This window comes from Rhea americana, unplaced genomic scaffold, assembly GCF_003343005.1.
Source record: "Rhea americana isolate MKP2758 unplaced genomic scaffold, rheAme1 scaffold_33, whole genome shotgun sequence".
NCBI classification, from domain to species: Eukaryota; Metazoa; Chordata; class Aves; order Rheiformes; family Rheidae; genus Rhea; species Rhea americana.
Genome location: NW_028186457.1, coordinates 560534 through 574755, shown reverse-complemented (window position 1 = coordinate 574755; position 14222 = coordinate 560534). Strand labels below are relative to the sequence as shown.

Here is a 14222-nt window from a genome sequence, read left to right as displayed (position 1 = left end):
GGTGGGTCTTGGAGGGGATCCCTAAGGGGCAGTGCGGTGGTTCCTGGGGGGGGGGCTCCCTATGGGGTGATGTGGTGGGTCCTGGGGTGTCCCTGTGGGTTGGTGTGGTGGGCCCTGGGGAGTCCCTGGAGGGAGATGCGGTGGGTCCTGCAGGGAGGTCCCATGTGTGGTCCCTGTGGGAGGAAGATGCGGTGGGTCCTGCTAGGGGTCTCTGTGGGGAAGTGAAGAGGGCCCAGCAGAGATTGCTGGGTGCTGGCTCTCATCCCTGTGGGACACCAAGAAGGATACAATAACCATGGGGCTCCCCTGGCTCCCGCGGGAGCTGGCCCATGGCCAGGATTGAGGTGAATTCCCCATGGATGTGCACAACTGGTGGAGGGGCAGCAGGAAGAGATCCCAATGGAAATGGCTTGAATTTGGAACAGTGGGTGGGATGGGGGAGAGGAGCAGCCCGGTTTGGTTGACCTGTGGGGGTGGGTCCCATTTGAGGAGGGCAGTGGGTGGATCCTATGCTGTGGATCCTGAGGGGTCAATCCTATTTGGGAAAGGGGGTGTGGGTGGATGTCAGTGGATGTATGCCATCTAGGGAAAGGGTAGATCCTTGTGGAAACCAACAGACCTGGACATGCACTTCTGAGGAGGAGGCTGGCTGGGGAAGCACTGGGCCTAGGGAATTCAGGATCAGCCTGGGTGGCCRTGGCAGGAGGTGCTGGAGCCCATCTCTGGTCCCAGCTTGCAGCTGCTGAAGGCAGCCTGGCCAAGGGCTGCAGCCTGCCCATTGCCCTGTTGCAGCCGGTGGCAGAGGGCAAGATGAAAGGTGAAGGGCTCCTCACTGCCCCTTTGCCTTGGCAGCTTGGTTCCCYCCTTTCTGAATGCTAACGATGGAGAAGTACCATGTCCTGGAAGTCATAGGAGAAGGTTCCTTCGGGCGAGTGTACAAGGGGCGTCGGAAGTACAGTGCCCAGGTAAGGAAAAAGGGGGCAGAGGAGAAAGCTGAGAGGTCTTTCATGCACGGCTAGAGTTGATTTCAGGTGGGCCCTTCAGTTCCAGGTCCCTGCCAGGCTTTCAGGGCTCAGCACTCATGTTTCCACTAATATTTCAGGTCAGCTGCAGTCATTAAGGTTACAGGGAGCTCAGGAAGTCTCCAGTCCAACCCCTGCTCAAAGCAGAACCAGCACTGAATTCAGATTAGGGTTTTGTCCAGTTAGGTCTAGGAAACCCCCAAGGACAGATACCCCACAGCCTCTCTGGTGTTCCAGTGCTTGACTGTACTTGGGGTGAACAGTTTYTCAGTTTATCAAGTTGGAACCTGCCTTGTTTCAATTTATGACCACTATCTCTTATTCTTCCGCCATGCATCTTTGTAAAGAGCCTGGCTCTTTGTCTCCTCCTGGGAACTCTAAGACTGCTGTTAGGAYCCCTGAGCCCTCTTTTTTTCTAGGCTCGTCAAGCACAGGTCACTCACGTTCTSCTTGTATACCGTGAGCTGCAGCCCCCACAAACATCCTGGTGGCTTCTGCTGGACCAACTCCATTCTATCAATGTCTTCTGGGCCAAAAGCTGTCTGTAGTGTTGCCTCTGTGGTCTGACAACTGCCAAGTAAAGGGCAATAAGCACTTCCCTGGATCTACTACCTACGTTCCTGTTAATGCTGGTCAGGATGCTGCTAACCTTCCTCACTGCCAGCACATACTCCTGGCTTATGTCTAGCTCACTGTCCACTAGCATCCGTAGGTCCTGTACCACGCTTGGTCTGTTTCTAGAGRTATCATGTATCCAAGTTCTGTCTGCACTCACTGATTACATTTCTCTGCTGTAGATGTCAGTGTGCAAAGCACTGTGAGCAGCAGTATTGATATGCAAGGGCTTTATGGGGAGCTCCAGCTTCAAGGGATCCAGTGGACAAATGTCTTGTTTAGGGRTTGCTCACTGTGCTCAGCTGGCAGATGTGAAATCCCATTTGGRTTAAATGCTCCCTCTGCCAGGGTGGGTAGGACTCTGACCTAATCCCAGCTTTTTTCACTTTGGAAGGTGGTAGCCTTGAAGTTCATCCCCAAGGTGGGGCGGTCAGAGAAGGAGCTGAAGAACCTGCAGCGGGAAATTGAGATCATGAGAGGCCTCCATCACCCCAACATCATCCAGATGCTTGACAGCTTTGAGACTGACAAGGAGGTGAAGGGGCCAACTCAGGGCAGATGGTTTTGCTTGATGTGGCAGGGGGGTATGGGTTGGTCCTTGCTGTCACAGGGACATCTTTCTCCGGAGATTCTGGTGAYACTCTGCCAAAGTTACTGCCAGCTCTTCCAGCAAGCCAGGTTTGTTCTGATCCCAGCTGCAGACTTTGACCCTCTTTTCCCACTCATGTTGAATGCTGCAGTCCTGCCACGAGCCTACTCCRTTCCCTATGGTGGCCACTTTAGGATCCCTTGTCCCCAGGGCATTCCCGTCTTCCTTGCCCCTGAAACCAGCCCAAGCTGATCAGCTGTGTCCTGTGAGCTCCTGACATTGGAGTGTCTCCCCCATTGGTTTCCTCTCTCACTCTGCTCTGGTCCCGAGGATGCGGTGGGAACGTGGCTGGGTGAGTGCCTGATCCCTCTGTGCTGCTTTTCTCTCCAGGTAGTGGTGGTAACCGACTATGCAGAGGGGGAGCTCTTCCAGATCCTGGAGGATGATGGGAGTCTGCCAGAGGACCAGGTGACTGTCACAGCTGTGGCCACTCAGAGGCCTTCTTGCAGGGAGAAGAGCACAGGATAATCTGTCAGTCTCTGCTGTGGGTCAGGGGGCATCAGGAAGGTGAAGGTACCTCTAGGGCTTTACCTGGCAGAGCCTCTGGAAATGAAGAAAAGGGAGCCAAGTTGCACTGGGGATGGTGGTCTGGCAGGGACCTCAGCTTCCCTGTTTGCTCTCCARGAGCCACAGCATGAGACTGCTGCTGTGGCCATTTTGCTGCTCATGTGGGTCAGAGAGGAACTGCTGACATACGACTGGGGGTGGTCTCTACCCTAAACAGGGCAAGGGCAAGAAGGGGGTGGTGCTGGGGAGCCAGGCTGTGGGAGAGCCCACAGCTGTGCTGGTGGGGGACTGGGGGATACAGGGTGAATCTCTCACATCTTCTGRCAGGTCCAGACTATAGCTGCCCAGTTGGTCTCTGCTCTCTATTACCTGCATTCCCACCGTATCCTGCACCGTGACATGAAACCCCAGAACATCCTGCTTGGAAAAGGTGGCATCATCAAGCTCTGCGATTTCGGGTAGGTACTGGGGGCCAGCTGAGGGGAGCACTTGGATTTGGGGCAGCTGAGAGGTGTCCTGGGTGTTGGAGAGGAGCGGGAGTGTGAGAGGACACCTGGCTTGTGTACATACTCACAGACTGGCGGGTATGGGTGTTGTTAGACTTCAGAGGGGAGAGGAGTGTTGGTTAGTGCTCAGGAATTTTCCTGGGGGCTGCGTTGGAAGCTTCAGCCTTAAATGGTCACTCGTGTTTTGCTCCAAGCAGGTTTGCCCGTGCCATGAGCATCCACACCATGGTGCTGACCTCTATCAAGGGCACTCCCCTGTACATGTCTCCTGAGCTGGTGGAGGAGCGACCGTACGATCACACAGCTGACCTGTGGTCCATGGGCTGCATCCTGTACGAGCTGTTTGTGGGCACCCCTCCTTTCTACACCAGCAGCATCTTTCAGCTCGTCAGCCTCATTGTCAAGGACCCTGTGAAATGGCCCGAGGCCATAAGCCCAGTTTTCAAGGTAAGSGTGAAGGCCTTGCCTGTAGGGGGAGATCAGTTAATGGGGAAGCCTCTTTGGCTGCAGTCATAGATCAGCCTTAGGTTTTCTTTCCCCTACCAGGGATCGCAGAGCACAATGAAAGGATGAGAGGGTAGCCACCCTAGGAGAGGGGTCTATGTCACTGCTGTCCCTCAGTAAGTGGGAAAACAGAAAAATGGCAGAGGAGTGGCTTAATGGGCTCGGAAAGGAACTCAGAGTCTTCCCACAGCCTATCTGCCCTAAGTGCTAGATCCACTTCTTTCCCAGAGCCAGATAGAGAACCTAGGAGTCCTGGGTGTCCTCGCTGAGGGAGACTGGTGGATGCACTGTGTCTCTAGAGGATATGCAGTGGATGTTGAGTGTGTGTCGGTGCCTCTGGCACTGTGTTGCCCTGCAGAGCTTCCTGCAGGGACTGCTGATGAAGGATCCTCGCCAGCGCCTGTCATGGCCAGAGTTGCTCTCACACCCCTTCATTGCTGGACAGGTCACTGGTGAGTACCAGCTCTTTTTCCAGCAGTAGTCTAACCTGTTTCCTCATCCTGCTTCCATGGGGGAGGCTACCAGCACTACTCTGCCCTGCGTTTCTTACCACTCTGGTCTTTGACTCCTCCACATTGGCTTCCTCTAAGCACCAGCTCCTAACTCCTTGGCATGGCTCTGGGTCCCTTGGGGTTTCTCTGAGGTCCCGAAGCCAGTCACTCTTCCAGTATCTCAAAGGAGAGCTGCTGACAGAGTCTTCCCCTTGCCTCCCCAGTGATTGATGACACGGAAGCACATGGAATCTCAAACCCCTTTACCACCAAGCTGTCCCCAGAGCTGCAGGCCCTGAAGGAGCAACAAGCCCATTCTCTGGCCCCTAGGAGTGGCCAGTCCAGGATTCTGAGAAAGGCCCGGCAGAAGATGGCTGAGGATGCCCRGAAAAAGGTGGAGGGAAGTGAGGGGTCTCCCTGGCTGTGCCCCACAGTCAGGGCCAAGGAGGGTGCAGAAATGGGACCTACTGGGGAGGACAGCAGGTACATGGGTCAAGCTGAGATATCAGCCATACAAGGCAGGATGTGAGGTCCTCAGAGCAGGGGGGTATAGAGGGCTCAGCTGGCTCCTATGTAGCCCTGCCCTGCCCAAATCTCTCTGTCAATGCCCAGGGGCAGCTGAAGACAGACACTGCATCTGTGAAGGACCCTGGCAAAGGATGCCCAGGGCATAAATCCAGAGCAGCTCCTGAGAAGGCAGCTCTTGGGAAAGGAGAGCCACCAGCTGCTGCCAAAGAGAAAAACCCAGGCCTCCTGCAAGGAGGGAGCAACATGGCAGAGTGGGAGCTGGAGAAGCCTCCTCCAAGTGCAAGGTGAGGGAGGGCCAGGGTTGTGAGGGGAGGCAGGAGGGAAGGCAGGGCAGCTCTCTGACTGCACTGTCTCTGACCAGGGAGCACAGCATCACTCGAGACTATGAGCAAGAGTTTCCTGGACCAGGGACCCTTCCAGAGCCTGAGTCTGTTAGGGCAGAGCCCCAAGGCAGGCGCAGCATTGAGGCTGTGGACCTGGAGAGTGAGGTGACGTGATGTCCTGTTGTGAAGACAGCAGGGCCCAATCCTTAGCGCCCGTTACAAGAACCCTGGGGGAGTCTGGGCCTGTGACACCAGCCCTCTCTTATCTGCGGTTAGGAGCTGGAGAGTGATGAGGAGTGGCAGCACTTGATTGAGGCCACAGAGCCTTCAGCCATGCAGCTGAGTGCGCCGCTAAGTCTCCTGAGGGATTTGGCCTTTCGTCAGCGTGTCCGGGCCCGCCTTGCAGACTCCAGCCAGCAGGTGAGCAGTGGCTGGCCTACCCAGCCAGCTAGCACGGGGGGCTCTGAGCGAGGCGCAGATGCCTTTTCCTCATCCGAGGTTGAACTAAGGATGTTGGTAGAGCCCCCTGTCCAGCCAGAAAGGAGATCCTTTGCTTTCCCTAGAGACTGGAGCTGTCCCATGCATTTAGCTGACCATCTTTCCCTTGGTTATCCACTGTCTTAGCAGATGGAGGGCAGCCCCACAGCCAGCAAAGAGGCTGTTGCATCCTAAGCCATAACCACTGCCAATCATGAGCCCTTCTGGCTTCTCCCTGCCCAGGTGCTGGAAGGGATGCTGGAGGGAGCGTCCCATCTCCGTCCTGCACTTCGTGTTGTGGGCAACCTCCTGGCTACCCAGTGTGACTCGGAGCTTCTGTACCACTTTTGCCAAGAGCTGGATATGCCTCTGTTCCTGCTATGTTTAGCCAAGAAGATCCTGGAGAACAGTAACACCAAGCAGGTGCATATGGGAATGCAAGCAGTGTGGGGCTCCCTCCAGCACTGCAGAATGCTAGTGCCAGGCCCCCAGGAGCTGGGGTGATGCCTCCTGGGGCCCCCTGTGTCCTTCTGGAGCTGGCTCGCAGAACTGTCACCTCTTCCACACCCCCTTCAGAAGGGGGAGGTCCTGACAGGGAAGGACCCTCAGCACAGTTGTGTCAGGGTGGCCAGTGGAAAATTCCCACTTGCTGTTTCTCTGGCTCCTGCAGCAGCCTTGGTGCATCGTGGTGCTGACAGACCTCATCGTGGTGACCACAGTTTATTTCAGCAGTGAGTGCTGCCTGGAGGGGAGCCAGCAGAAGTGCAGGTAGGGAAACTGCAGCAACCCAGTGAGGAGACAGGTGTCAGGCTGAGAACAGAGTTCAGATGTGTTACCTGCTGGCCCTGGCTTACAAAGCGCAGTGTGCCGCCTGCTCCGTTAGCCAGGGCGGTAGGGGCCTGGCCAGATCCTGTCCTTGTAACCAGGGGCCATGATTCTCTGCTCTTCTCTGCCCCTGCTGCCTCCTGCTTCCCGCAGCCTGCAGACTTTCCAGGAGTGTGCCGGCCATTTTCTAGCCCTGCTCCCGGAGCTGCTGGCCCAGTCGGCTGACAGTGAGATGAGACTCTGCAAGCAAAGCCTCCTGGTAAGGGTCCCCCTGACTCCCATGACACTCTCCCCAACTGCCCCGCCAGGTATGCAAGCTGCAGGGCTGGTTGTGTGCTTTGGGAGAACAGGCCAAGGACCCCTCCTCCCAGCTGTGGGAGTTTCATATATTGGTGGCAGGGCCGGCTGTCTTACTCACTGGGGGCTTTGGGGGGTTGCATGCAGCAAGGAGTGCCTGAGGTGCTGAGAGGACACCTTCCCTGGCTCTGTACCTGTGTGTACCTCTCCCTCAGCTGCTGTGCAGCTGCATGTGGCTCCCATGCAGCAACAGGGGGACTTAAGTGACTGGGTATTGGCCCCTGTGGCTCCACCATATAAGCTCCCTATCAGCTCTCCCTCTGCAGCCTCCTTCCTGCTCACCCTTCTCTCCCCTCCCTGCCTCTGTCTGCAGTGACAGCAGCCCCTGTGTCTCCCACAGTGCTTCACCCTGCTCTGCGAGAGCTTGGATGCAAGGTGCCTTTCCATCTCCGCCTCCTTTTATGCCAGCCTGAGAGAGAAGCATCAACCCCTGCTGAATGGACTCCTCCAGGGATCTACCTCGGAGCAGCCTGCTCTGCAAGGTAGTGGTGGTCAGACAGCAGCCTGTCACCTTCTTCTGGGGCTCCCTGGTGTCGCCTCTCCCTCCAGCCCCTGGGCTTCCTCGGAGTGCTGACTACTATTGCAACACTATTGCCAAGAAGAGGTGACTCTTAACGTGATCTCACCTCAAAGCTGCTTTGCCCAAGCCCCTGCTATTCACAGCTCTTTGTCCTCCCCTTCAATCCCAGAGTTCTTCCTCCTCATCTCACAAGCCTGACTTTTCCCCTCTTGCTCCCCACCCCCATTCTGCAGCTCCTTGGTGTCCCTCACACTTGGAACATGTCTCCTGAGTTCTTGCTCTGTGCAGGTGCAGCGATGGAGCTCAAATCAGCCCATGACCAGAGGCAGCATGTGGCAGATCTCTTTATGGCTGCACTGGCTGCTGCCTGCAGCATCCCCCTGGGAAGGAACGGGTGTCGGGAAGCCAAGCAGCAGGTCAGGCCATCTCTCTTTGCAGGGCAGGGAGATGTCCTTGGTCCCTGCAGAAGCAGTGACCTTTTGCAGGAGAATCTTTTTCAGCAACGAAGTGCAGGGCTGGGATTCTCCAGGTTTGATGGCTGCAAGGCTCGGATCCCCTGGGGTGTGCAGGCTGCTCCTTTCCAGGCAGGAGCTGAGCTCCAGGAGAATCTAAGGACTCCTAGGTCAATTAAAAGACTCACACTTAGGATCTGATCTGTGGCATAAACTAAATAATGACAAAGTCAATGTAGAGAAGGAGTAAATTCTTGTATGACAGTGATGTGGACTGCAGGAAATCTGAAACTGAATGGACAATAAATAAGCGGGAGAATGAAGGAGAGCAGGAATGCATTTGATCCTTAATTTCAACTCTGAGTCAGCAAGGAGGGAGGCAGAGGAGAAATCTCACTTTGCTTATCTTAGCTCAGGGACTGTGTGTCAAAGCAATGCTGGGTCATGGCATATAGGTACCCTTGAGTGAATGCAGGCACCATGCAGGGAGCAGAGGCATTCTTTATTTTGTTGCTAGTATTACACTGCCTAATTCTGGGCAATGCTTCAAAGTGCTCAGGGTGAAAATCAGACTGATTTCTGCAGGTCTCCCAGGAGGTGGCTGAGAAGCTCATGGAAGGAGAGAGCCAGCAGCTTGGGAGGCTACTGGGGAGACTTGAGCACCCAAGCTGCTCCCTGAATGTGCTCAAGGTAATGGTCTCATCCATCTGGCTGTCCATGCACCCTGTTGGGCTGTCTGTCTGTCTGTCCTGAGAGGCAGTCAGTCCCTTTTGACTCCAGACAAAGGCCTGGGGAAGGGGGAACTGTGGGCTCAGCCCTCAATGACTCCTATCTCTGTGGTGTCAGTTGCTGAGCAGCTGAGCCCATAGTAGCCACGGGCTCTAACGGCGATGGACCTAGTAGCTGCAGCTCTGTCCCTAGGGGCTGGTGTGCATCTCTCCCCCTTTGCCTTGCAGATCCTCTATGCTGGCTGCCATGCCAGCCCAAGCCTGTGCCAGAACCTGGGAAAAAGCCAGCGAGTGTGGGGTTCCCTCATGCAGCTCTCGAAGGGCAAGGTAGGATTAACTGCATCCCTGATGGTGGGGTAGGAGTACTGGTGGGCAGGACACATTCCCCTGAGAGCTGTCTGCAGGGAGTGTGACCCAGTGCTGGCTGTGCTGATGGGCAGAGATATTTGAGCAGGGAGGGGGAAGAAATGGAGCAAGGAGTGGCTCTGGGGCTCTGAGGGTGTGGGATGGGCAGAGAGTATATTTAGAGCAGGTGGTGGGACCAGGCCGGTTGGGGCTGAAGAGGGTGGTGTGGAGGAGGAGAGAGATGAGACCAAGAGGAGAAGCTGAGCCAGGATCCTGCCAGGGCAAAACACAGACCAGACTGGGGGTAGAATGTGCAGAGGAGAGCTTGGGGGAGCCCTGCCTGGAGCATGCAGGTGCCATCTGCCCTGCAGGGCCCAGATACATGTCCTCCTTTCCTCCCGGCCTTATGTCTCCCCTCCCCCCCGTCATTCCTGCTCCCTTGTCAGGTCCCTATGGCAGATGTGGCCCGGTGGGCAGCCTGTGAGGCCTGTCTGCACCTGCTGGCCCTGCTCACCCTGCAGTTCCAGGGCTCCCCTCCCAGGTAAGCACCCACCTTCACCTGTGCCTGCCTCATGCTGGGGCAGGGACATAACAGAGGAGACCAACCCTGCCTAGAACAAGCTTCTGTCCTACACCCAGCTCAGAGCTGGGATTCTCGTCTCCAATCCCTCTGATGCATGAGCAGGGTGCTGGGCAGTGTGGCTGGGTGTTGGAGGTGCTATAGGGACACAGAATGGATGAGGAGGTGCTGTGAACACATTTTGCTCTCGCCTTGCATGGTGGCTGCTTCCCAGCACTGGTGGGTGGAAGTTTGGATGCTGTTGCTCTGTGGGATGTGAAGCACTGGGAAYATAGTGCTGGGAGGAGGGCTCAGCTATCTCCTAGTCTTTATATTTCAGGCTTGAGGAGGTGGTTACAGTGGCCATGGATATCATCACCCAGTCTCCTGTCATCTCCCTTGTGGTGAGTCGGTCCACCCAACCAGAGCCACCATTAGAGCCTTGCAGAACCCCACATCCCATCTGAGTCCTGCTGTTCCTCACCCAAGGTGGTGGGGGTGCTGCCTGGCTGTCCAGCCATGTGGAGGGGAACGCAAAATCAGTCTTGAGTGGGCATAAAGGAAAGTCTCAAAGGTGCTGAGCTCTCCCTGCTCCCTCAGGGTGCTGCAGCATTCCTCCTGACACAGCTCAATCAGCACGGGGTGATCATGGCACTCAGGGGAGAGGAGATCCTGCCAGCAGTGATGAACGCGTTGATGGCACCTATCGAGGTACAGGACAGGGACAGAGGAGTGGGAGGGCTGTGCTGTCACACCACTGCAGAGGTGTGCAAACAGAGACAAGGTCATAGAGGTGGAGGGTGGTTACTGCTACCCTCAGACCTAGCACCCACCTCCAACCTACCCCACACCCTCTCTTACAGCTGCAGCTGCCCCCACCAATGGGTGCTGGTATCTATGATGGGCTCTTTTTCCTCCTGCTGAAGCTCCTTGCCCAGGTACTGGCCTGCCCCTCTCCCCTTGCCTGGTCCCTGTTAAGGCTTGGTGTGAGGCAGAAAGACCTGAACATGGATCGGTGATGAAAGCAGAGGCAAGCCATGGCACTGGGGAGCTTTGGCTGAGCTGTGTGATTCTGTGAAAGTCACATAGCGTTCTTAGGTTTCTCGTGGAGCTCTGGAGGGTTTGCAAGAGGGTAAGAGCCAGGAAATGGGGATTCATGGGAACATCAGAGGGGAAAAGGGCAGAGATGCCTTGGGACTGGTGACATCAGCAGGCACTGCAGGGCTGCTGGCTGCCTGGTCCACCCAGTGCTGACCTCCCCAGGGTCATGGAGCAGGTGAGCACATGGACCAAAGCCCTAGGGAGGAGCTAGGAAGCCCCTTGACACCTGCCTCTCCATCACTAGGAGGATGTGGTCGTGGAGTGGGGCTTTGCTGCCTCAGAGCTGTGGAGCGTTGTATGGCATAGAGTTGCTGCGGTGCTTCATGTGGGCAGTGAGAATGCAACGCTGGAAGGAGACAGTCTAGGGGCAGGCCACCCCACAGCAGAGCCGGACTGGAACCTTCTCTCCCCTCAGGGTAGGAGCTGGGGGACCACAGGATATTTGGTCTTGGACCCAGCCCCACATCCTGCCTTCCAACTTGCCCACATGTCCATCCTCATCAGCATTTGGTCCCTGTGGCCAGAGGGGCTAAAGGGATTTCTCCTGAACATTGCTCTTTTCCTCCACGGAGCAAAGGCTGGGCAGGCCAACACTGTGCCAAGTCAGCACAAGCCCAGCTGGGCCAGGGGCAGAGAAACAGGAAAGAGCATCTCTGTAGCAGGGAATGCCTCACCCTGGCAAAAGCGACCACTGTGGGCACTGCCATGGGCCACCTCCCGGAGAGCTGTCTGTCTCAGACAGGGAAGCAGAAGCAACCCTGGAGCTGCGTGGGGAGCACTGGACAGACAGGAGAGGGGAGACTCTGCAGCCTTCCCTAGTTTTGTGCTATTCCCCCTGCAGGCATCCTGCTCTTCCTCAGCCTGGCCCTCTTCGTCTTCACCTGTGAGTCGCCCCAGTGCCTGCCTCAGCTCGCTCAGCCCTGTGGTGTCCTCATGGAGACGCTGAAGACGTTGCTGTCCCCCAGCTTCCTGGCATGCCTGGCACAGACGTGAGTTGTGGTGCGGGGCTGAGAAATGTGGAACTCAGCACCTGGTAGTGACTTGGATGCTAGTATGCAGAAGGCTGAGAAGTAGCTGACCTGGCTCTTGCTGGGCACAGTTCCTCCACAGAGCCTCTCCTTGGTGCCTGCCATGAGGAAAGCTCTGTCTCTTGTCCTGCTGTTTTTTGATCACCTCTGTGTTAAGCTGAATCTCTCCAACAAATCTAGGCAAGTGGGGGAGAACGGGGATCCTGAGCTTGTCCCAGCTGTGGTGCTCCAGGCCTGCCAGCTCCTCTGTTTCCCTTTTGCCCTGGATGTGGATGAAGACACGTTGTCATCAGTCATGAAGGGTGTGAGAGACTCTCAGATCCCTGCCCACCTGCTGCAGGTACCCTAAGGTCTTCCCCATTTCCTTCCCCTGTGCCCAACTGCCTGACCCCAAACTTCTCTCTTCCACACTCTGGATACATCTTCCTGCATTAGGAACCTGCAAGGGACCTCTTGTCCCTAACACATGACACTGTCTCACACCCTGCCAGCACTGCAGATTTCTGTTCACACAAGGACATCACTCGGGTGCCACGCAGCCCTTGGAGCAGGTCAGCTGCTCCATACCATCCTGCTGGCAGGCTTCAGACACTGCCTGGCTTGCTGTGGGGTTAAGCCTCAACCGCTCTCCAGCCCACATGTGGGGACAATTCACTCAGCCCTGCTGTTTTGTCTCCTTTCTCCTAGGCCTGCTGTCATCATCTGCCCTTTTCGGACACGGAGCTCCCCATAAGTCTTTTGTGCCACCTCGTTGTGTCTGATGAGCAGGTCATAGACCAAACTGTTGGGGAGGCTGCTGCCTCGGAGCACATCATTGCCTTCTTGACAACTGTCTTGTTTTCAGATAACCCCACGATCACAACTGATCTCCTGTCCCTCTTGACTCATGTGGCCCGGGTCTGTCCGGAGCACCTGCCCTTTCTCCAGAGGATCCTGGGCGGCTCAGATGTGGCCTGTCAGCCACTGACTCGCCTGCTTTGCCATTCGGAACGCTCTGTACGTGCCAAAACCTGCAGTCTGCTGGGCAACCTGCTCCGACACGGCCACGGCTTTCCCCAGGCACTGCARAGTCAGCTTGGTCTGCTAGAGAGCCTGCTGGAGTGCCTGGCAGACCAGGACGAGAACGTGCGCAAGGCAGCCAGTTTTGCAGTGGGCAATGCTGCTTACCACAGGTCCTCCCCGGCTGAGACCCTAGGCAGGGCCATACCTAGGCTGACAAAACTCTTGAGCGATGTGCAGGCCAAGACACGCTGCAATGCAGCCTGGGCCCTCGGCAACCTGGGCCAACACTCGGTGGAGCTGGGAGACATGCTGATCCAGAGCAAGGCCCCCCAAGTCCTGCTGGAGGTGGCGTGCCGGGACCCCTGGGCCAGCGTGCGGGAAGGAGCCCTCGTTGCCCTGCGGGCCGTCAGCCAGCACCCAGCGATACAACAGGTACTTCTGCATCCTGACAGCATGGGTGCTCATGGGCACCCTGACCTCTTTTGTGGGATCTCTGACAGCACTGGAGGGGCKGAGGGAAGGCACCAGGCAGGCTTGTGACTCCTCTGTCCTCTCTTTGCTCCGTAGGTGCTGCTGTCTCTCAGGGCCAGTGAGAAGCTGGCTGTACTGGCCAGCAGGGACTCTCAGCCCACTGTTGGTGGCAGCCCCCGGCCTTCTTCCACTCGACACTGCAAAAAGCTCATCCACCTCCTTGCACCTGTGCACAACACCTGAGGAAGCCAGCACTGGGAAACCACCTGTCCCCCCAGATCCTGGCAAGTGCCTGCAAGCAGTGCGTRCTCCTGTCTCTCATTCTGCACCGGCACTGAGAGCTAAAGCCTGTGGTCACTGGGAGGCTGTCTCCACCGAAACTCTCCAGCAGGTTGAGAGAAACACTCTTCCTCCTTGTGCTCCAGCCCTGACCTTCAGCAAAATCCACTTCCTCTACCCCAAGAAGGACCCTGGTCAGCAGCCCAGGTTCTTGGCTGTTGCTAGAATTTAACCTGGACAGATCCAGTCTTCAGGAACAGGGACATGCTCCTTGCAGTGGGGCAGCCGTCTTCGGCCCAAGCATTCCACGTGCGGCAAAGGTGGCGTTCCTGGACTTCTTGGTGTTACAGTGATGAGAGGTGTCTGCATGGGGACTTGTGGAGTACCTACGTGCCCTGTGCCCAGAGAGCTCCACACCCACGCTCTCCCCAGGGTGAGGCCTTCCAGCCCATCCAGCTTTAATGTGAAGGCTGTGAAGCTTTTCCCGGGAAAGAGCCTCTCAATCTAAAGAAACTGGCTCTTGATAACAGGCCTCCTTGCACTGTATTTCTGCAGGTCCCCTGGGGGAGGCACACAGGGTGCAGGGAGAAGGGCGGCGTAGCGGCCGTGCTGCCGACGTGCCACGGCGCTGTGTGCCGGTGCCCCGGGGACCGGCCGGGGCGCTGCTGCGGGGGCACCCGTCGGGGCAGGGGGGCCGCACTGCGCAGGCTCCCCGCTCGGCCGCCAGGGGGAGCCGTGAAGGGTGTGCTGGGAGTTGTAGTCCGCGAGGAGGCGGCGGGCCGGTAGCCAAGGTGCATGCCGGGATCTGTAGTCCCGGCGGTGGCCTTTGCGCGCGCGCCGTGGCGGCGTGCGTCACGTGGCGCCGCGGCGCCGCCCCGCATCCCTATGGTAACGGCGGGCGGTTCGGTGGCGGCGCGCGGGAGCGGAGGTGCG

At 57.0% G+C, this 14222-nt stretch overlaps 1 protein-coding gene across 1 annotated transcript in view; it reads left to right on the top strand.

Moving 5' to 3' along the window:
* STK36 (serine/threonine kinase 36) overlaps positions 1-13816 on the top strand; it is a 14452-nt gene extending 636 nt beyond the window's left edge. Inside the window, exons 2-27 of the mRNA XM_085310944.1 lie at positions 853-965; positions 2032-2172; positions 2617-2694; positions 3121-3251; positions 3497-3746; positions 4162-4255; positions 4519-4688; positions 4907-5106; positions 5184-5310; positions 5422-5565; positions 5866-6045; positions 6293-6390; positions 6601-6706; positions 7145-7286; positions 7613-7740; positions 8362-8466; positions 8733-8831; positions 9296-9390; positions 9749-9812; positions 10009-10119; positions 10272-10346; positions 10754-10925; positions 11351-11498; positions 11718-11877; positions 12225-12971; positions 13107-13816. Coding sequence (XP_085167070.1) covers positions 873-965; positions 2032-2172; positions 2617-2694; positions 3121-3251; positions 3497-3746; positions 4162-4255; positions 4519-4688; positions 4907-5106; positions 5184-5310; positions 5422-5565; positions 5866-6045; positions 6293-6390; positions 6601-6706; positions 7145-7286; positions 7613-7740; positions 8362-8466; positions 8733-8831; positions 9296-9390; positions 9749-9812; positions 10009-10119; positions 10272-10346; positions 10754-10925; positions 11351-11498; positions 11718-11877; positions 12225-12971; positions 13107-13253 — 4005 coding nt within the window. The 5' untranslated portion in view covers positions 853-872 and the 3' untranslated portion in view covers positions 13254-13816. The remainder of the gene's footprint in view (positions 1-852; positions 966-2031; positions 2173-2616; positions 2695-3120; positions 3252-3496; positions 3747-4161; positions 4256-4518; positions 4689-4906; positions 5107-5183; positions 5311-5421; positions 5566-5865; positions 6046-6292; positions 6391-6600; positions 6707-7144; positions 7287-7612; positions 7741-8361; positions 8467-8732; positions 8832-9295; positions 9391-9748; positions 9813-10008; positions 10120-10271; positions 10347-10753; positions 10926-11350; positions 11499-11717; positions 11878-12224; positions 12972-13106) is intronic.
* Positions 13817-14222: the final 406 nt, after the last annotated feature.